Raw genomic sequence first — 21985 nt, 5'->3', positions numbered from 1 at the left:
CCCACATTAGGGATTAGTAACTCCAGTACTCTTAGTAACACTGTCTACGTTAGGGATTATTAACTCCAGTTCTCCTAGTAACACTGTCCACGTTAGGGATTATTAACTCCAGTAGTTTTAGTAAAGCTGTCCACGCTAGGGATTATTAACTGGTTATGGTTCTGGTAACACTCTGAAACAATTGATCCCATTGATACCCGATGAGAGACCTGCATCATGTTTCGGTTTGGAGTATGTAGTAAACTCTAAGCACACATAAGGCCTGGAAGCTAATATGGTCATACTGTTTTTTGTAAACATGATTTGCACCACCATTGCCAAATTTGAATCATGATTAAATCTCATTGCTGCATTTGACACCCTAGAATAGAATACTGCTTGTTAGGTTGGGTAGGACTTTCCGGAGCTGTCCTTAATTGGTTTGGGTCTTATTAAGAAGGTGTGTTATTTTGTCATCCTTAGCAGTTATGTATCTGCTTGAGTGGCTATGACATGCGGAGTCCCCCAGGGATCAGTTCTTGGACCTCTTATTTTCAGTCTCTTTATGGTGCGAAGTTATACAGAACAACAACATTGTTTACCAGGGTTATGCATATGATACAATGACATGTGTGGCTCTCTCACCAGAGGACTACAGCCCAATACATTCCCTGTTTCAGTGTTTAAAGCAAATAAATAATTGGATTAGCCAAAATGGTCAGGAAGTGTTATTCTTCAAGACTCTAGACTCGACTTGGACTTGAGCTCTGATGGCTCAGACTGGGACTCGACCTGAAGCATTGACTGCATCCGGACAGGAAGTTGGAGATTGGGTAGGACTGGGCGATATATTGGTATATAAAGTCCACTGATACATTTTTCAAACAAGATGTAGGATGCGACAATAATGTCTATACTGATATAATCAGTCTTCTTGGGTGACTCGGACTCTGGATTCTCCAGACTCAACTCGGACTTGAGGTTAAGTGACTCGACTACAACACTCACTCAGGGAACCCCCCCACCCATAAACTGTAAAAGCTTTATATACAAGTTAGTATAGTCAAGTAGCATGACTTAGAGTTTGGACCTCAGGAACCTGACGATACCACCCTTGTTCACAGAACGTATACCAGAGACCCATGGACACACAGAACAGGCCCTTTGTGTTCTTCCATGAGGAGACATATGAGAAGTCAGTGTTCACTCTCTTTTCCATATTTAGGAAGGTTTAGTCTTTTTCATGTTTCCTTACTGTTTGAATCCAATGCTGGTAGAGGTTTAAAATCTGCCCTTAATTTACCTCATGTAAAGTAGGCCAGAGAGCTTTGGAAGGATTATGCTTTTTGGTAATTGCTGGAAGTACCTTCGTTTGCCCAATAATTTGTTTTTTATATTTGTTTCTGTGCATCATAGGCATTCTGTGTGTGACGCAGTCTGGTGCCGTTCCAGAGGTGTGTTTGATGTGTGTTTGTGTGAGACACTGGGCGGTACCGTTCGAGAAGTGTGTGTGTGTGTGTGTGTGTGTGTTTGTGTGTGTGTGTGTGTGTGAGAGAGACAAATTTCTGTTCCCTGTGACCCTATGAGTCAATAGCACATTCTGTAACTCATCAACCCACTGTAGAGTTGTATTTCAGAGGTGTGTTTGATGTGTGTGTGTGTGTGTGTGTGTGTTTGATGTGGGTGTGTGTGTCATCTCTTCACATGGCCCAGGGCCTTTGAAACCGTCACTCCAGCTCCCAGCTCTGTTCCTGCGACGGCTGTAGTTGTCCAGTGTAGGAAGCGGGCATGGCAGTGGGCACAGCAGCACTAGCTCTGCTCGGCATCATACTGTCTCTGCCAAGAGGTGAAACTGCAAGACCCTCAGATCGGGAGACGGTAAGTGGAAATCTCTGGACAGAGGGAAGGGAAGCTCTGGAGTTTGTAAATAGTTGGGACATCTGTAAAGTGCATTGACCTCTCAAACCGCCACTGTTTATGTTCCCCAGGGAAAGTTTGATTTAAAATGTTTTATTCAGTTTCTTGGCATGAAATCAGCTGTACAGCCTGCATCATATGGAAGTCGGCACTTTTATCTCCTATGGTGAACACATTCACACACACACACACACACACACACACACACACACACACACACACACACACACACACACACATTTTATCTTTTATCTAGTGAAGTTACAAATCAGTTAGAATATTTGGTATATTCAACTCAATTCAATTACATTTCATTTATATAGCACCGCTACAATAAAACTGTCTCAAAGCGCTTCATAGAACCCAGGGCCTGTTGTGTTCTCTACTGCAGACCACTTGTGTATGTTAACTCATAGAGTCACATGAAGTCCAGTTGGTGACACTTTATTTTACTTGGTCTGTGTGAATAGACAACAAGCAAACTATTAACTATTCACCAAATATTCATCAAACTTTAAACTTTCCTCAAACAAGCCTCACTTAACATCATGTAAACTAATATTAGCAGGATAATTTCTCTGACCCTAACTCCCATTCTAATTTATATTCCTCATTGTCAAGGATGTCATCAAATGGTTAGCTGATTGTTTGTGATTTTAATGTAGCATCTAAATAAACTAGGACCTTCTGATAAAACCTGTGTAAATGAATGAAGTGAATGAATGAATGAATAGCTATGTATGTATGTAATGAGTATGAATCCTTTCTCTCTGATTGTCTTCTAGAGCTTCCTGAAGGCTCTGGACCTCCAAGACCTTGAATATTACTTTGGCACCATTTCTACTGATTCAGGTTGTCATACAACCCCCTTAATAAGAGCGTTTTTTTATTGTCATCACACAAACACACACTTATCATCATACCTAGACACTCCCTATGACTTACTGACAGACTCTCTCTTCCCCTCAGTGCCTGATTTTGAGCTGCTCTGGACAGACTGTCGGGACGGGTTATCGGCTGGGCCCAGGCTGCCCAGGCGCTGTTCCCTCCACACCCAGAGCGAGAGCCTCCAGCTGGGCCGCAGCGAGAGGGAAGGGTCCCTCTCCGGCCCCAGTGTGGTGGAGACAGCTCTGAACTCTACCGTAAGCACCGTGAGGAGGAGCCAGGAGGGGGGCTGTGAGAATCTGGAGGTGCTGGGGCCCCCCCACGCCAGAGCTGTCCTCTCCCTCTGCAAGGGGTACATGGTGAGTCCGCCATGGCATAGCCTTCTCTGATCACTGTGACGGCAGCCTTGCGTCTCTGATTACTGTGACGGTAGCCTTGCGTCTGTGACGGTAGCCATGTGTCTCTCATCACTGTGACGGTAGCCATGTGTCTCTCATCACTGTGACGGTAGCCATGTGTCTGTGACGGTAGCCATGTGTCTCTCATCACTGTGACGGTAGCCATGTGTCTCTCATCACTGTGACGGAAATGCGTCTCTCATCACTCTGACAGTTGCCGTGCATCTCTCATCACTGAGACAGTAGCCATGCATCTCTCATCACTATGACGGTAGCCATGCGTCTCTCCTCACTGTGACGGTAGCCGTGCGTCTCTGACTCTGTGACACCTTGTTGCTTACAGCACGGTGTGATGGTGCGTGAGGGGAAGAGGATCCACATCCGGCCACTGCTGCAGAGGCACCTCTCCATGGCAGCAGCTGACAAGCCTCCACACGGCCTGGCCCTCATGGGAGTCCACCATCAGCAGCAGCCTGCTGGGCCTGGAGCAGCTACCGTACCCTTACCGGATGCAGCCCTAATCAGACACCAGAACCAGCGGCAGCAGCCTTCCTCTGGGCCTGCGCTTCCCACACACACAGGATGTGAGTCACACACAGGCCAGGGCAAAGGCCAGGCATGGTACACACTGCGCTGGTCAGTTCAGAGTTCAGAATTCAGAGACTAATTTAGTACTCAGTGTGGATTTTAGATGTAGGCGTGCAATATATTCTTCTCTGACAGGGAACATTTGAATGCCAAATCACCATCACCGACCAAGGCAAAAAAATCCCTTTATTGGAAGAATAGCACATTTTGCCTGAAAATGTCTGTAATATAAATAAATCAGTGGCAAACCTGTGTCATGGGTGAATGCAGTTATTTAATCTTAGATATCCTTGAAGTTAACACGTATCCTGGCATGCTTTTATAAAAAGAATAAAATGTTTGCATCTGGAAAAGGTAGTCTAGTAGTGATTTGGGGTCTTGTTCACCAGGTCAGGGGGCATAGTTCAGGGAACATCAGGCTACAGTTACAGTGATTGTAAGTAGGTTCCTGATTAAATGTGGTTTCCCTGTAATTCTGTAAATGTATATTCAAGCACGTGTTGTGTAGTTCCCCACTGGACAGTAATGCTGTAAATGTTGTTTGTGTGTAAGTAAGGTGTGAATGAGTGCGTAAGTAATGCGTGTAGGAGTGTGTGTGTGTAAGTAAGGTCTGAATGAGAGTGTTTGCAAGGTGTGAATGAGTGTGTGCGTAATTAATGTATGTAAGAGTGTCTGTTTGATGGCTCCCTATCAGACAGAGATGCTGTAACTGTTGTGTGTGTCAGTAATGTGTGTATGAGTGTGTGTCAATAATGTGTGTATGAGTGTGTGTTGTGTGTGTCAGTAATATGTGTATGAGTGTGTGTGTGTGTGTGTGTGTGTGTGTGTCAATAATGTGTGTATGAGTGTGTGTTGTGTGTGTCAGTAATATGTGTATGAGTGTGTGTGTGTGTGTGTGTCAATAATGTGTGTATGAGTGTGTGTTGTGTGTGTCAGTAATATGTGTATGAGTGTGTGTGTGTGTGTGTGTCAATAATGTGAGTATGAGTGTACGTAATATGTGTATGAGTGTTTGTTTGATTGTCCCCCCAGACAGCAGGAGGCAGCGGCGGTCTGCTCTGAGCTCAGAGGTGTCTCACCTGGAGCTGCTGGTGGTGGTGGGGCCTGATGTTCAGCAGGTGCACCGTCAGGACACAGAGCGCTACATCCTCACCAACCTCAACATCGTGAGTATCACTGCTGTGTGTGTGTGTGTGTGTGTGTGTGTGTGTGTGTGTGTGTGTGTGTGTGTGTGTGTATGTGTGTGTGTGTGTGTGTGTGTGTGTGTGTGTGTGTGTGACAGAGGGATACATCCTCACCAGCCTCAACATTGTGAGTATGGCTGCTGTGTGTGTGTGTGTGTTGTGACTCTCTGTCCTGTGCCCCCTATCCCCTCTCCTCTCTCTCCCAGGCTTCAGAGCTCCTGAGGGACGCCACTCTGGGAGCCAATCTAAGAGTCCACCTGGTCCGCATGATCATCCTCACTGAGCCCGAGGTAAGAGTGTGTTCCAACCTCACTGAGGTAAGAGTGTGTGTCCAACCTCACTGAAGTAAGAGTGTGTGTTCAACCTCATGAGGTAAGAGTGTGTGTCCAACCTCCAAAAAGTGTGAGAGAATCATTGTGACATTAGAGTGTGATTTTACCACTGAGTTGGGTTAATCCACTGAGGTGGGTTAATCCACTTGCCTTTGGCAAGAGTGTTTGATCGTCTGTCAGGTAACAGTTGTGTGAAGAGAGTGTGAGCTCTATCATCTTCATTCTCTCTCCTCTAGCCTGAGATCCAGATGACCACCAACATCTCCTCTTCTCTGCGGAGTGTGTGTCAGTGGAGTCATAAGGTCAACCCAGCCAACGACACGGACCCTCTACATGCAGACCTTCTGCTCTACATCACGCGGTTAGAGACCACACACTGCGTGACCTGGGTCTAAAGCTAAATTTACGCTACTCCGATTCACGGAGTCGGAAACAGGGAACGCCTCTCACCGATTTTTAACCGCTGTCTCCAAACCTTCTCCGAGGTCGTGCACCTACTAATTTTTCAAATTTCCCGTACGAGAGCCTCTCCAAGGTGCTCGGAGAGGGTTCGGAAAGAGGGCTCGGAGTACCATAAATTTAGCTTTAGTCTCCATACAGCTGCCTTTATGAGGTCATCGTGTTTCTCTCTTGTCATTGGCTTGTCATAGGTTTGACCTGGTTCTACCCGATGGGAACAAGCTGGTGAGGGGCGTGACACAGTTGGGCGGAGTCTGCACCAGCCAATGGAGTTGTGTCATCACAGAGGACACTGGGTTCGATCTGGGCGTTACCATAGCACATGAGATTGGCCACAGGTGAGGGCACACACAGTAATCTGGGCGTAACCATAGCGCATGAGATTGGCCACAGGTGAGGGCACACACTGTAACCATAGTGACCGGGTTACCTCACTCTCGCTTCAGAATCATTTACTCCACTCCATCAGAAATCTGTGGAGTTATATTCTTCTAAAATGTTGTACGTTAAATTCTACATAATAGTGACCATTATAACTTCATGTTTGTTTGTTTGTGTGTTTGTTTTAGCTTTAACATTAATCACGATGGGATAGGAAATACCTGCAGCAGCAGTGGCTTCATGATGGCGTCTGATGGAGGTTATAACAGCGTGGACCTCACCTGGTCTCAGTGCAGTAGAGCGCAACTGCAGAGCTTCTTCAGGTAGTCTCACCTCACCTGCAGAGCTTCTTCAGGTAGTATCAGCTCACCTGGTCTCAGTGCAGTAGAGCTCACCTGCAGAGCTTCTTCAGGTAGTCTTAAGCACGATACCGTGTCCCCATGTATCATAAACGAATGACTATGCATGCATCTGAGAAACATACAATGTAGCTTTACGTAACAAACATCACACACCTCCTCAGGAAGCACCTAACTAGAACTAAACAGCTGTCTTCAAGAAGTTTCAAAATAAACACTGAACTAGCTTCCCTAGGCAGCCTCAACGAGAGCTAAACAAACTTCTTTAAGTAGGCCCAAACTAAATCATCATCTAGCACTTTATTTATTACTCTCAAACTAACACTGTGCACAGCCACTCCAGGAAGCCATGAAGTCTACACAAACATGCCCAGGTAGCTTTGAGTGTACTAAGACCCCCTTACAGTGCAAACCCATGACACCGTTATGAGCGACGCGATTTCTAAACCCAATGCATTTCAACGGGAGCCAATCCATTGTGACGTAGACCAGCGATTTGGGTGACGCGACCAATGAAAATTCGAACATGTTGAAACTTATGCAAATGAGGAGCGATTTTTCCCGGCAGCGGCCAATGAGATTGTTTGGTGTCGTCTTTGACGGTTTGAAAATTGTAGGACTGTGGCATCGGTTGGTCGTTTATGCTATTTCCACACGCTACACAACGCCCACTTAGGGCTGAAACACAACAAACGCATTTCTAAAAACGTGACGCTAGCAAAACCATTGTTTCCTATGGTACAGCGTGCCTTTCTTGTGCTCCTTTTATGTGCCTCGCGTCACCTCTTTCTAGCGTTTTTTAGGTACGCTTAAAAGATTAAATATTCTCAACTTTTCAGTGCAAGGCGCGGAGGCGCACCGCTCATCAATTTCACACTCAGCCCGGGCAGGTTGCACACGCTGCTCCGCTTCATAGGCGCAGGGCAAAACAGCCTGGTGAGACTGCGGCTGTTTTTCCCGCCACACTTTGCCAAGTTGTTTATGAAGCGCCTGCGTCTTTAGAAACGCGTTTGGTGTGTTTCAGCCCTTAGATGTTAGGTGTGTGTAAATGCAGGTGTCGCCCTCTGCTGGCAGCGCAGGGAAGGCGGACTGTGTGGCAGACCTGCCGGTGATGGGGGGCTCTCTTCAGGACTGGAAGCCGGGTCTGTACTACGGGGTGGACGACCAGTGCAGGATCGCCTTCGGCCGCTCCGCCAGGGCCTGCACATTCACAGCCAATGACATGGTGAGAACCTGATAGCCAATTACTTGTTGAGACGCCTCTTGTGTTGGTATGTTGCTGTGACCATCTCTGTGTGTTTATGTGTTAATGTTGCATGTGACTGTCTCTTTTGTTGGTATGTAATGTTATTGTGACCGTCTCTGTGTGTTAATGTGTTAATGTAGCCGTGACTGTCTCTGTGTGTCGGTATTTAATGTTGCCGTGATCATCTCTGTCCTCCCCCCAGACGGCGTGTCGAGTGCTGTCCTGCCACACAGCGCCCGGAGATCAGACATCCTGCACACGCCTGCTGGTGCCCCTGCTGGATGGCACAGAGTGTGCCCCCGACCAGGTGCCCTCCGCACACACACTCTCATCCGGTCTCTTCTTCACACACACTCTCATCCGGTATCTTACACACACACACACTTCTGCACACACACTGCTGCCAGGTCTTTTCCACACACACACTCTCATCAGGTATCTACCACACACACACTGCTGTCAGGTCTCTTCTGCACACACACACTTATCCGGTCTCTTCTGCACACACGCTCTTATCAGGTGTCTTCCACACTAGAGACTACAGAGATGGTTAGTCCTCTAACCCTGTCCCCTAACACTGTCCCCTAACCCTGTCCTCTGACCCTGTCCCCTGTCCCGGTTCCTTAACCCCTGGTGTCCTGCTGTTCTCAGTGGTGCCTGAAGGGGCGCTGTGTGTCTCCGTCCACCCTGAGCGGCTCCATGGTTGTGCACGGCTCCTGGTCCAGCTGGTCCCAGTTCTCCCCGTGCTCTCGCACCTGTGGAGGCGGCGTCTCCTTCAGGAAACGCCAGTGTAACAACCCCAGGTGAGGGATGGACAGTCATACACACACACACACACACACACACACACACATGCACACATGCACACATGCACACAAACACACACACACACACACACACACACTCACACAAATACAGACACACACACACACACACACACACACACACACACACACACACACACACACACACACACACACACACACATACACACACAAATACAGTCATACACACACAGAGACAAATATACTCATACACACACATACACAAATATACTCAAACACACACACACACTCTCACACACATAAATACACACACACACACATACACACACAAAAATACACTCATACATTGTGCATTTGAGTTGTTAATGGTGACTGAAGCCTCTGCCTCTCAGACCTGCGTTTGGAGGAAGAGGGTGTGATGGGGTGGACACTGAAGCTGAACTTTGTCATCGTCAGGTAACATCCCAGAGGCCATATTTACAGTACAGGTCAAAAGGTCATGTTTACAGCCCAGGTCAAAAGGTCATGTTTACAGTGGACTGGTGTCACTCTGATATATCCTTTGGGCCATTGCCTTTGTCCAGTGTGTGTGTGTGTGTCTTTATGAGTGAGTATGCGTGTGTCCGGGTGTATGTCTACATTCATGAAAATATGGAACTTTTTAAAATGTGTGGTAAAATTTGTTGCCGTTACTTGGGAAATGCTGCCCTGGACAGTCCCAGTCTTACCTCTCTTTTTTCTCCTTTCTGCACCCCCCCTTACTCCCTCTCCCCCCCTCTCTGAACCCCTCTTCTCCCTGCTCCCCCCCATCCTCCTTTCTCTCCTCTCCTCTCCTCTCCTCTGCTTTGTGTTAGCCGTGCGCCTCTACCCAGCTGGACTTCATGGCTCAGCAGTGCTCCCAGACTGACCACCAGCCCCTACACCTCTCCCCTGGACAGGCCCTGCACTACACCTGGGTCCCTGCTGTGGGCCACGTCACAGGTGAGCTGTGAGACATGTCACAGGTGAGCTGCTCCTCTGGAGCTGTGAGTCACGTCACAGGTGAGCTGCTCCTCTGGAGCTGTGGGCTACGTCACAGGTGAGCTGTGAGTCACGTCACAGGTGAGCTGTGAGTCACGTCACAGGTGAGCTGCTCCTCTGGAGCTGTGGGCTACGTCACAGGTGAGCTGCTCCTCTGGAGCTGTGGGCTACGTCACAGGTGAGCTGCTCCTCTGGAGCTGTGGGCTACGTCACAGGTGAGCTGTGAGACACGTCACAGGTGAGCTGTAAGACACGTCTGGGAGTGAGTTATCGTCCACATCTACTCCACTCTCTAGATGAGCAGACCTTAGAGGAAGTGCTTTGACTCTGGCCAGTTAGAGCGAGACATGTGGAGAACAGACACATAAACAGCCTTCTCTTCTCCTGGTGTGATTCTGCCATACTGTTAGATGCTGTCTTCTCCTGGTGTGATTCTGCCATGCTGTTAGATGCTGTCTTCTCCTGGTGTGATTCTGCCATGCTGTTAGATGCTGTCTTCTCCTGGTGTGATTCTGCCATGCTGTTAGATGCTGTCTTCTCCTGGTGTGATTCTGCCATGCTGTTAGATGCTGTCTTCTCTTGGTGGGATTCTGCCATGTTGTTTAAGGCCGTCTTCTCTTGACTGAATGTATTGATGTTATTTCTCCCTCTTCTTTTGTCTTAATGCTGTCCTATGTCTGTCCTGTGTCTGTTCTGTGTCTGTCCCATGTCTGTCCTGTGTCTGTCCTGTGTCTGTCCCATGTCTGTCCTGTGTCTGTCCTCTGTCTGTCCTATGTCTGTCCTGTGTCTGGCCTGTAGGACCCTCTATGTTGTTTTTTGGTGTTTTTGCTTGGTTCCGGGTTCCTCATTTTTGGTTCCTAATTCTTAGTTCCTGGTTCCTAATTCTTGGTTCCTGGATCTTATTTCCCCTTCTCTTAGGTCATACGCAGTGTAAGCTCATGTGTCGGTCTGAGGGGGAGGACTTCATGGTGAGCCGGGGGTCAAAGTTCATCGATGGGACACGCTGTGAACCTGATTGGCCGGTGGATCCAGGGACTGTCACTGCCTGTCTGGAAGGGTTGTGTGAGGTGAGAGGGCATGGTCAGGTAAAGGAGGACAGGTGAGAGGGGATGGTCAGGTAAAGGACAACAGGTGAGATGGGATGATCAGGTAAAGGAGAACAGGTGAGAGGGCATGGTCAGGTAAAGGACAACAGGTGAGAGGGCATGGTCAGGTAAAGGACAACAGGTGAGAGGGCATGGTCAGGTAAAGGACAACAGGTGAGAGGGCATGGTCAGGTAAAGGACAACAGGTGAGAGGGCATGGTCAGGTAAAGGACAACAGGTGAGAGGGGATGGTCAGGTAAAGGACAACAGGTGAGAGGGCATGGTCAGGTAAAGGACAACAGGTGAGAGGGGATGATCAGGTAAAGGAGGACAGGTGAGAGGGGATGATCAGGTAAAGGACAACAGGGGAGAGGGGATGGTCTGATGGGCTAGTAGTGTAAAGGTTCTGAATAGTATGGAGTTTGTGTGAGAAATTACGGTAAAATGGACAATGTAGCAGGTGTTCTGCAGGCAGGAGTTTGGCTGTGATGGTGTGTGACTCTAAGGGAGGGTGGGATATGTTCTGTGTAGTACCCTGAGCACGTGTTTTGTTTGGTAGGAGTTTGGCTGTGATGGAGTGTTGCACTCTGGGAAGGTGGAGGACATGTGTGGGGTGTGTGGAGGGGATGGGTCCACCTGCCACCTCACCGCTCTCTCTTATGAGGGAGGAGAGACCAGAGGTAAGGCTCATGTTCTGACACCTCTCTCTCTTATGAGGGAGGAGAGACCAGAGGTAAGGCTCATGTTCTGACACCTCTCTCTCTTATGAGGGAGGAGAGACCAGAGGTAAGGCTCATGTTCTGTCACCGCTCTCTCTTATGAGGGGGGAGAGACCAGAGTAACTCTCTCTGTGTAATACTTTTCCTCCACCTGTACTTCACTCTCTCTCTCACTACTCACTCACCACACCTGTGTCTCTAACTCCGTAATGGTGTGTATCCTAGATTACATCACATTCCTGACTGTGCCCATCAACGCCACACAGGTCCGCATCCTCAACACCAGACCAATCTTCACACACCTGGGTGAGACACTGTGCATTAACACCATTGTGAATGTAACTCACATGACCCTCATATCACTGCATATAATAATAATAATAAATAATACATTTTATTTTAATACACTTAATTTTATCTCTTAATAAATGCATATCTCTCACATACTGTGTGCATATGTAGCTGAGGAGCGAAGTGAATCAAATGAACCAGAGTAAAGTGTATTCTTTGTCCTGTGTCTGTCCTGTGTCTGTCCCATGTCTGTCCCATGTCTGTCCCATGTTTGTCCTGTGTCTGTCCCTTGTCTGTACTGTATTTGTCTTTTGTCTGTACTGTGTCTATCCTGTGTCTGTGCCATGTCTGTCCTGTGTCTGTCCCATGTCTGTCCTCTGTTTGTCTTGTGTTTGTCCTGTGTCTGTCCCGTGTCTGTCCTGTGTTCTGTCCTGCCAGCTGTGTTGATGGGGCACCAGTATGTGGTGTCTGGGCGGGGCGATATCGCCCTCAACACCACCTACCCCTCCCCCCTGGAGGACGAGCACCTGACATACCACCTGTACCTCACCCCAGACCTCCTGCCCCGCATGGAGGAGATTACCCTACCGGGACCAGTGCAGGAAAACACACACATACAGGTGAGGGCGCACACACACACACACATACACACACATACACACACACACACACAAACATACACCCACACATACAGGTGAGGGCACCAACACACACACACACACACACACACACACACACACACACACACACACACACACACACACACACACACACACACACACACACACACACACACACACAAACACACACCCACACACACACACATTCAACTGTGTTACTTTAATTTGTTAAAACTGAGTTTTAACTGAGCTTTTTGTGCATGTAAACGGTCTGCAAAGTTACAAAGCCCAAAGCCCAATCACCAGAGGGAGTAGCTCTCTGCCTGAAACGCATAGGTTGAATTCCAGCCCCTTTTTCCTTGTTACAAGATGACGCAATCTCGTAACACAGTGAGATGGTGTGATCTCTTTCCTACGACCAGGTTTATCGCAAGTATGGCAAGGAGTATGGAAAGCAGACGGACCCCAGCATCACCTACCAGTACTACATACCTGACAGTGCTGGGGAGGACACACCTCGGGGCCACTGGTCAGCCGTCACCGGCCCCTGCACAGTCACCTGTGGGACAGGTAGGAGACACCTGTGGCACAGGTATGAGGAGTGCAGTATGTGCTGTGTGTGTTTTACTGTGACAGGTAGGAGACACCTGTAGTGTATAGGTATGTGGAGTGCAGTATGTGCTGTGTGTGTTTTACTGTGACAGGTAGGAGACACCTATAGGTATGAGGAGTGCAGTATGTGCTGTGTGTGTTTTACTGTGACAGGTAGGAGACACCTGTAGTATAGGTATGAGGAGTGCAGTATGTGCTGCGTGTGTTTTACTGTGACAGGTAGGAGACACCTGTGGCACAGGTAGGAGGAGTGCAGTATGTGCTGCGTGTTTTACTGTGACTGCCATACCCTTGCTCACCTGCAGGCTCCCAGCAGGCCGTGTCTGTGTGCGTGGAGGAGGGCAGTGAGGAGCAGCTGGACGAGGCCTTCTGTGACGCGTCTGACAGGATGCCAACCGTACGGACGGAGTGCAGCATGCCAGCATGCCCACCCAGGTGCCCTTTAAGTCCCTTGAACAGCAAACACAGCAGGCAGTCTATTGATAGGACTCTGAGGTGCCCACACAAGCAGTGGTGTAGTCGGAGTACGGAGTATACCCACTTATTTTTCTGTCAGCATTGTGTATACACACCTCTCAAAACAGGGCGTTTATCCTGTGCTGTATCGGCTGCTTAAAAAAATTGCAAAATTAAGAGTAAACCCACTTCTCGAGGGACCACTACAACACTGCACACAAGTGCCCCACAACACACAGGGACATGCCATGAGCAGAACCTGCAGGAACAGATCCTTTCAGACAGAACCTGTAGCTATTGTTTTATGCAGAAAGAACATGTAGCAACTGAGGTTCTTTACTGAGGGAAAATAATGCACTTGTTCTCTACAGGCAGAGCAAAACATGACCCAATGGTTCCTCATAGACAGTCTATAGATAGGAGTCAGAGGTGCCCAGTGCCCACACAAGTACCCCACAACACACACAGATATGCCATGAGCAGAACCTGCAGCAACAGTCCCTCTCAGACAGAACATGTAGCAACTGTTGTTCTTTAATGAGGGAGATAGTAATGCTGAACACCGCTTATACCACAGTTGCCACACCCACTATATTATCTATAATTATATAATATATAAATTATATAATAGATATAATTTCCACGTCTTTGTCGCTAAAACTTGCTCGCTACGTAGAGCGTCTTCTCTCCGCGAAACAGTGAGTCTGTTCTTAAAGGTCTTGCAGTGACATTATGAGAGCTGATGCCCTGGCCTGCTGTGTGTATGTGTGTTGTAGTTATCTTCTCCTGTCATCCATCATGAATAGGATTTGAATGTTAGCGCTGTGGGCTGTCTGCACCTAGTAAACAGCTGCTGCTGTCAGACAGGCAGGGTGTGATACAGAGGATCAGGAGCTCTGGTAGATTAGACTCTCAGAGGCTAATCAAGCTCTGTGCCCGGTCAGCTATGTGGTAAGCGTCAGACAGCCCCTGAAATGATGATTGGTGTTTGTGTGTGTGTGTGTGTGTGTGTGTGTATGCCTACTCATATCTGTGTATGTCTGTATGTGTGTGTGTGTATGTGTGTGCGTGTCAGCTGGAAGGAGGGTGAGTTTGGGCCCTGCAGCGCCTCCTGTGGCGGAGGAGTGCAGGTGCGGGAGCTGAGTTGTGTGCAGACTCAGGGCCAAGAGCAGGTGAAAGTGCCAGCCACTCTGTGCCCTCAGGACTCCGTGCCCGTGGCAGTGGGCACCTGTGCCACCCAACTCTGCCCTGCCAGGTATCACACCCCCTGTACACTCATATACACTCAGAGTTTCATTGCAAGGGAATAGGGGGCTAGATACACACATCACAAGTGTACTCTTACAGATATGTCTCAGAAACACCGGCTATACAGATACTGTATGGCTCAGAATACAGGTATACAGCTTGTTACTGCTGGTATAAAGGTGTGTGTGTGTGTGCGTGTGTGTGTGTGTGTGCGTGTGTGTGTGTGTGTGTGTGTGTGTTGTAGGTGGCAAGTCTCTGACCCGGGTGTGTGTTCTGCCGTGTGTGGGCCCGGCGAGGCCGAGCAGAACGTGACGTGTGTGCAGTTCCAGCAGGGCCAGGAGTCCGAGGTGGAACCCAGTCTGTGCCCAGAGCCGCGGCCCCCAGACTCCATGCCCTGTGTGGTGGACGTGTGCCCCATCGGCTGGGAGAGCATGGGCAAGGTGAGAGGCTCTAAGCCAGAGGGCCTGCCCTGGACCAACACACAGAGATGATCCAAAGAGATAAGATAAATGGGTTAGAACAGAGCAGTCTAGACTACAGTAGGATTAGATAAATAAAACAGAGTAGTCTTGACTAGAGTAGGATAAGATAAATGGGTTAAAAATAGAGTTACTTAAGGGTGGAGAGCAGGGTGTCAGTGAATGACTCCAGTGTCATTATGCTTTGGTCTCTGTGTGTCCTCTGCTGCTGTCTCTGTCTCTATGTGTCCTCTGCTGCCGTCTCTGTCTCTATGTGTCCTCTGCTGCTGTCTCTGTCTCTATGTGTCCTCTGCTGCTGTCTCTGTCTCTATGTGTCCTCTGCTGCTGTCTCTGTCTCTGTGTCCTCTGCAGCTTTCTATTTCTTTTCTGCTGCTGCCTCTGCTGCCATGCTGTCTCTGTCTCTATGTGTCCTCTGCTGCTGTCTCTGTCTCTATGTGTCCTCTGCTGCTGTCTCTGTCTCTATGTGTCCTCTGCTGCTGTCTCTGTGTCCTCTGCTGCCGTCTCTGTCTCTGTGTCCTCTGCAGCTGTCTGTGTCTCTATGTGTCCTCTGCTGCTGTCTCTGTCTCTATGTGTCCTCTGCTGCTGTCTCTGTGTCCTCTGCTGCTGTCTCTGTCTCTATGTGTCCTCTGCTGCTGTCTCTGTCTCTATGTGTCCTCTGCTGCTGTCTCTGTCTCTATGTGTCCTCTGCTGCTGTCTCTGTCTCTATGTGTCCTCTGCTGCTGTCTCTGTCTCTATGTGTCCTCTGCTGCTGTCTCTGTCTCTATGTGTCCTCTGCTGCTGTCTCTGTCTCTATGTGTCCTCTGCAGCTTTCTATATCTCTGTCTCTATGTGTCCTCTGCTGCTGTCTCTGTCTCTATGTGTCCTCTGCTGCTGTCTCTGTCTATGTGTCCTCTGCTGCTGTCTCTGTCTCTATTTGTCCTCTGCAGCTGTCTGTGTCTTTATGTGTCCTCTGCTGTTGTCTCTGTGTCCTCTGTTGCGCATGTTGCCTCTGTCTCTGTGTCCTCTGCTGCCTCTGCTGCCATGCTGTCTCTGTCTCTGTGTCCTCTGCAGCTGTCTCTGTCTCTATGTGTCCTCTGCTGCTGTCTCTGTGTCCTCTGCAGCTTTCTATATCTCTGTCTCTATGAGTCCTCTAGTGTTGTCTCTGTCTCTATGTGTCCTCTGCTGCCACTGTCTCTATGTGTCCTCTACTGCTGTCTCTGTCTCTATGTGTCCTCTGCTGCTGCCTCTGTGTCCTCTGCTGCTGTCTCTGTCTCTATGTGTCCTCTACTGCTGTCTGTCTCTATGTGTCCTCTACTGCCTCTGCTGCTGTCTCTGTCTCTATGTGTCCTCTACTGCTGTCTGTCTCTATGTGTCCTCTACTGCCTCTGCTGTTGCCTCTGTCTCTATGTGTCCTCTGCTGCTGTCTCTGTCTCTATTTGTCCTCTGCTGCTGTCTCTGTCTCTATGTGTCCTCTGCTGTTGTCTCTGTGTCCTCTGTTGCGTATGTTGCCTCTGTCTCTGTGTCCTCTGCTGCCTCTGCTGCCATGCTGTCTCTGTCTCTATGTGTCCTCTGCTGCTGTCTCTGTCTCTGTGTCCTCTGCAGCTGTCTGTGTCTCTATGTGTCCTCTGCTGCTGTCTCTGTCTCTATGTGTCCTCTGCTGCTGTCTCTGTCTCTATGTGTCCTCTGCTGCTGTCTCTGTCTCTATGTGTCCTCTGCTGCTGTCTCTGTCTCTATGTGTCCTCTGCTGCTGTCTCTGTCTCTATTTGTCCTCTGCTGTCTGTGTTAGTGTGTCCTCTGCAGCTGTCTGTGTTAGTGTGTCCTCTGCAGCTGTCTGTGTTAGTGTGTCCTCTGCAGCTGTCTGTGTCTCTACGTATGTGTCCTCTGCAGCTGTCTGTGTTTCTATGCGTCCACTTGACACCTGTCTCTATCTGTCTCCTTGTTGGGCTTAGCAGAATCATCAGACTCTTCCAGTGGTTCTGGCCCGCTCAAAGGCAGTCCATGTGTACGTATGGAGCCCTGTGATTGGCCACTGTTCCAGAAGCTGTGGAAACGGTAAGAGCTAGATCTACACCAATCACATCATCACATGTACCCAGAGTTAGATCTACACCAATCACATCACATCATCACATGTACACAGCGGTGATGATGTGTGTTACTGTAAATATACTCAGCTGTGTGTGTGTTCAGGTACACTGCCGGTGTGTTACTGTAAATATACTCAGCTGTGTGTGTGTTCAGGTACACTGCAGGTGTGGTACACCTGTGTTGATCACCAGTCACGGTTTGGGGTGCCTGAGTTCCACTGTGACCCCTCCAGCAAACCCGAACCTCACCCTGAGCCCTGCAACCCCACACCCTGCCTACCCGTGTGAGTGAACCAGATTTCCTGAACAACACCTACACAGAGCTGTTTGCTAAACCTGCCAGTAGTTAAAGCTAGCGAGAGCTCCCACCAAATTGGGTGGTATCATTGAGATATGCGACTCTAAAGATGTAGCGTAGCGCTTTGTCGAACATCGGCCATTCTGTCTCCATCAAGAATCTATAACTTCAGTTTAATAATGGATTAACATGACAACTTGAACGTTTGCCGATAACACATGCTGTCCGATAATTAACACCGTTATGATATTTAAGACCACTGTGTACATTGTTGCTCTTTTCCTGTAGACAGTGTGCGTTAGGTTTTTCAGGCCTTGCTGCTTGTGTCCAACAGGTGGCGCTACATGGAGGGTGTGTGCAGTGTGACGTGTGGCGCTGGGATGGCCCGTAGGGTGCTGTACTGTGCCAGGAGCACGGAGGGCACTGAGAGGGAGGAGGTGGTCAGCGACGCAGAGTGCCTGTCCATACCCAGACCAGTGGACATGGTGGAGTGCAACACTGAACCATGTCCTGCCAGGTACACACAACGCATCCTTTAGTTCCTATCAACACTTGCAAACACCATGCATCCATAAAGTGTTGCCTGCTGTTCAAGATTTCAAAACAATAGGGGGGGCACTGTGGCGCAGGCAGTATCCTCGACCATACACGGGCTTAAATACCCACGGGGACACAGGCTTAAATCCAACCCGCTGTCATTCCTCATCTCTTCTCTCCATCTCATTTCCTGTCCAAACCTTCAATATCCTATTGATTAAAGGCAAAAAGCCCAAAAACGAATCTTAAAAATATAAATAAAAAAAGATCAAAATAATATAAACAGTTTACACGTGTCCGTGTCTACCTGTCCCTGAGCTGTGGCCGTCTCTACCTGTCATCAGATGGAAGATTCTGTCGGCGGGGACTTGCTCTGCGTCCTGCGGTCTGGGTGTGTTGCAGAGGAGTGTGTCGTGTGTGCAGTTTGAGCGGGGGCAGGAGCAGAGCGTACCTGAGGACAGGTGTGGCCAGGTGAAGAAGCCCCCCAGCCTCGTGCCCTGCAGAGTACAGCTGTGCACCTTCAGATGGGACATGCGGGAGTGGAGCAAGGTAATCAACACACACACACACATACACACACACACACACACACACACACACACACACACATACAATCTCTTTCTCTTTAACACACACATTGACACACACACACTGACTTTTTTTGCCAAATATTATCCTCCAGTAATTACAATGATTTGAATCGCTTTTCCTTTCAACATTAATTCTGGCTTTAAAGGGATAAATCTTGTACCTGCTTGTGACCCTTACTGCTCACACTTGTGTTCCTCTGACCCGAATTGCTCACACTCGTGTTCTTCTGACCTCTGACCCCATAGTGCTCGGTGCCGTGTGGTTATGGGATCCAGATGCGACCCGTCTCCTGTGTGGGCCCGTCCCACCCCGACCCGGTCAGCCCCCTGCTCTGCATGCACATCCCCAAACCCATCACCATCCAGGCCTGCAATGCTGGGGACTGCGGCACCCACACACACACACACCCCTCACACCCCACACACACACACCCGCCGGGACAGGTCCCCAGCCAGGACTCAGAAGAGTCGGCAAACCCAGACCTGATGCCTCTGACATCACCGACCCCCACGCACCCCTCCATCAGCCCAACCGCCCTGCAGGCCGCCATCACCACGGCAATGCCAACCCCGCCCTCTCAAAACAGTGAGTGGGTGTTACTTTCAGAGTTGGCATGTACTGTATGTGTGTGTCAGAGGCAATTGCATGTACTCTGTGTGAGTCTCAGGTGTGTGTGTGTTTGAATTGTGGGGGCTGCCACCGCAAGGTCTTCTGGGTAAAGCAGAGTCGTATATGATACACGTGTATGACACTGGTACTCTGTTCTTTGCTACACTTTCAGCTGATGCACCTATATAAAGCTTTGCGCTTGCTGTATACATAAAGCATTATAGAATACAATATAAAGCTTTGCACTTGCTGTACATAGAAGCATTATGGAATGCAATATAAAGCTTTGCACTTGCTGTACATAAAAAGTCAAACACAGCACTGAACAAATTCCCCTTCTGCTTTGTCCTGCCTGATGTTCCCCTTTCCTCTAGATCTGTGTGGACAGCTTCTCCTCCAACCATCCGGAACCATAGACCTGAGAAACGTCACTCAGAGGAGATGCATCGTTGCTATTGGTCGACCACTGGATGAGGTCATCAACATTAAATTTGAGTCCAGCACTCTGGACTGCAAGGCCAGTGAGTGTTTATGAAGTCACTTCCTGTCATGTGTTACTTCCTGTCATGTGTTATAGGAGTACACTCCCTGTCATGTGTTACCTGTAGGAGGACATTTCCTGTCATGTGATATTCTATAATATAATATGCTGTCATATGTAGGAGTATATATGTGTGTGTGTGTGTGTGTGTGTGTGTGTGGTGTATTATGCGGTCCTGTTTCCCAGTGCTGAGAGATCTAATATATACTGTATGTGTATGTATTTTGCGGTCCTATGGAGGAATATATATATTCTACCTAATGATCTAGAGATCTGATGCTTGGTTTTCTGCAGAGGAGTACGTGGCCTTCTACGACCGGCTCATTCTGATCAGGAAGTGTGAGAGGATGGCTGGCAAAGAGCTGACATCACGCACCAACGTCCTACTCGTGAGGCAGGGCCGTATCACCCCCGGCAACGGCGTGATGCTCACCTACAGCAGCAGGAAGAACCCGAAGACGAGCCACCAGCAGGGTGAGACACAGTAGGGTTAGACATAGCAGGGTGAGACACAGCAAAGTGAGACAGGAGAGTGAGACACAGCAGGGTGAGACACATTAGAGTGAGACATAGCAGAGTGAGACACAGCAGGGTGAGACAGGAGGGGGAGACAGAGGAGAGTGGGGAGAGGAGAGTGAGACAGCGGAGAGTGAGACATAGTAGAGTGAGACACAACAGAGTGAGACACAGGAGAGTGAGAAAGTGGGGTGGGGAGACACAGGAGAGTGGGGAGAGCACTGGCCCAATGCTAATGTAATTTGAATGATGACCTGAACACGACCTTAGACTAAAGAAGACTTTACATCTCCATAGGGATTTGAAGATTTCCATTCACATTTAAATACACAGATGTCTTTTTAGTTTTACTCAGCTTGGGGCTGATGCTTGAGAGAAAGGAGATCAAGTTGTAAAAGCCTGGTGTCATTAATATGATGTCTGTTTTCAGATAGTGATGATTGATTTTCATATCTGGTAGTGATGGTCTGTTCTGTCTTTCTCCCACACTGTGATGATGTCATAATAGTCAGTTCCGTCTCTCTCCCAGACTGTGGTGATGTAATAATGGTCTGTTCTGTCTTTCTCCCAGACTGTGATGATGTATTGTTGGTCTGTTCTGTCTCTCTCCCAGATTGTGATTATGTCATAAAAGTCAGTTCTGTCTCTCTCCCAGACTGTGGTGATGAGTTCTGTCTCTCTCCCAGACTGAGATGATGTAACAATGGTCTATTGTCTCTCCCCCAGAATGTGATGATGTAATAATGGTCTGTTGTCTCTCTCCCAGACTGTGATGATGTAATAATGGTCTGTTGTCTTTCTCCCAGACTGTGATGATGTAATAATGGTCTGTTGTCTCTCTCCCAGACTGTGATGTCCAGTTATTTGCCCCCACGGGTGTGATTGAGAACCCGACTAAAGGCTCCTCCTCCTCCGAGGCTCAGACCTGCAGGGTCTTCCTCAATGCTCCACCCTCCCTCCAGATCAGAATACAAGCCCTCAGCATGTTCAACACCACTTCCACACACACCACATATGTACTGGTGAGTCTCACACACACACCCACACACACACAGTATACTCCTTGGGTACCACCGTAGATTCACGGTTGGCAGGATCCGAAATGCACTTGGAATATTTTGCATGATAATGTGCCTGAATGAAAATCGATCATAATAAATGTAATGATCGTAATAAATGTAATAACCCATATTTTTATAATAATTCTATAAACTAGACTGTCAGTTGCTGTGTAGTCTTACTCTGGACTCTTCAGCTGGCTTCTCTCTGCTGTGGGGTCCTGTCTCTCTGTGGCCATGTGAAACTGACAGTGTAAAACTGACCGTGTGAAACTGGCCGCTGCTGTTTTGTCAGATCCGAGACGTGGACACGCTGAAGACCACGGTGTTCGCGGGCCACCAGCTCTTCTTGTGGAGCTCCAGCGGTAGCCGGGCGGAGGTGGAGTTCCACGGGCAGTACCAGCACATCAAGGGCTCCTTCAACGCACAGTACTCCTTCATTAGGCCCTGACCTCTGACACAGTACTCCTTCATTAGGCCCTGACCTTTGACCTCTGACTCCTTCATTAGGCCCTGACCTTTGACCTCTGACTCCTTCATTAGGCCCTGACCTTTGACACAGTACTCCTTCATTAGGCCCTGACATCTGACACAGTACTCCTTCATTAGGCCCTGACATCTGACACAGTACTCCTTCATTAGGCCCTGACATCTGACACAGTACTCCTTCATTAGGCCCTGACCTTTGACACAGTACTCCTTCATTAGGCCCTGACCTTTGACACA

At 48.7% G+C, this 21985-nt stretch overlaps 1 protein-coding gene across 1 annotated transcript; it reads left to right on the top strand.

The window, feature by feature from the left end:
• Positions 1–1767: 1767 nt before the first annotated feature.
• On the top strand, positions 1768–21710 carry adamts13 (ADAM metallopeptidase with thrombospondin type 1 motif, 13; the record flags this gene model as incomplete). The annotated part of the gene is made up of 31 exons (XM_080852408.1): positions 1768–1857; positions 2682–2748; positions 2866–3140; positions 3523–3763; positions 4800–4933; positions 5158–5241; positions 5520–5644; positions 5934–6080; positions 6312–6446; positions 7557–7707; positions 7931–8035; positions 8380–8531; positions 8906–8969; positions 9368–9494; positions 10452–10600; positions 11178–11298; positions 11563–11643; positions 12067–12248; positions 12671–12818; positions 13166–13295; positions 14392–14571; positions 14809–15004; positions 16972–17074; positions 17264–17391; positions 17710–17924; positions 18289–18493; positions 18781–19120; positions 19519–19665; positions 19980–20159; positions 21048–21223; positions 21555–21710. The coding sequence occupies 31 exons, from the start codon at positions 1768–1770 to the stop codon at positions 21708–21710; spliced, it is 4734 nt and encodes a 1577-aa protein (XP_080708534.1).
• Between the last annotated feature and the right edge of the window lie 275 nt (positions 21711–21985).

Source organism: Sprattus sprattus (genome assembly GCF_963457725.1).
Source record: "Sprattus sprattus genome assembly, chromosome: 15".
NCBI classification, from domain to species: domain Eukaryota; kingdom Metazoa; phylum Chordata; class Actinopteri; order Clupeiformes; family Clupeidae; genus Sprattus; species Sprattus sprattus.
This window is presented reverse-complemented; position numbering and strand designations above follow the sequence as displayed.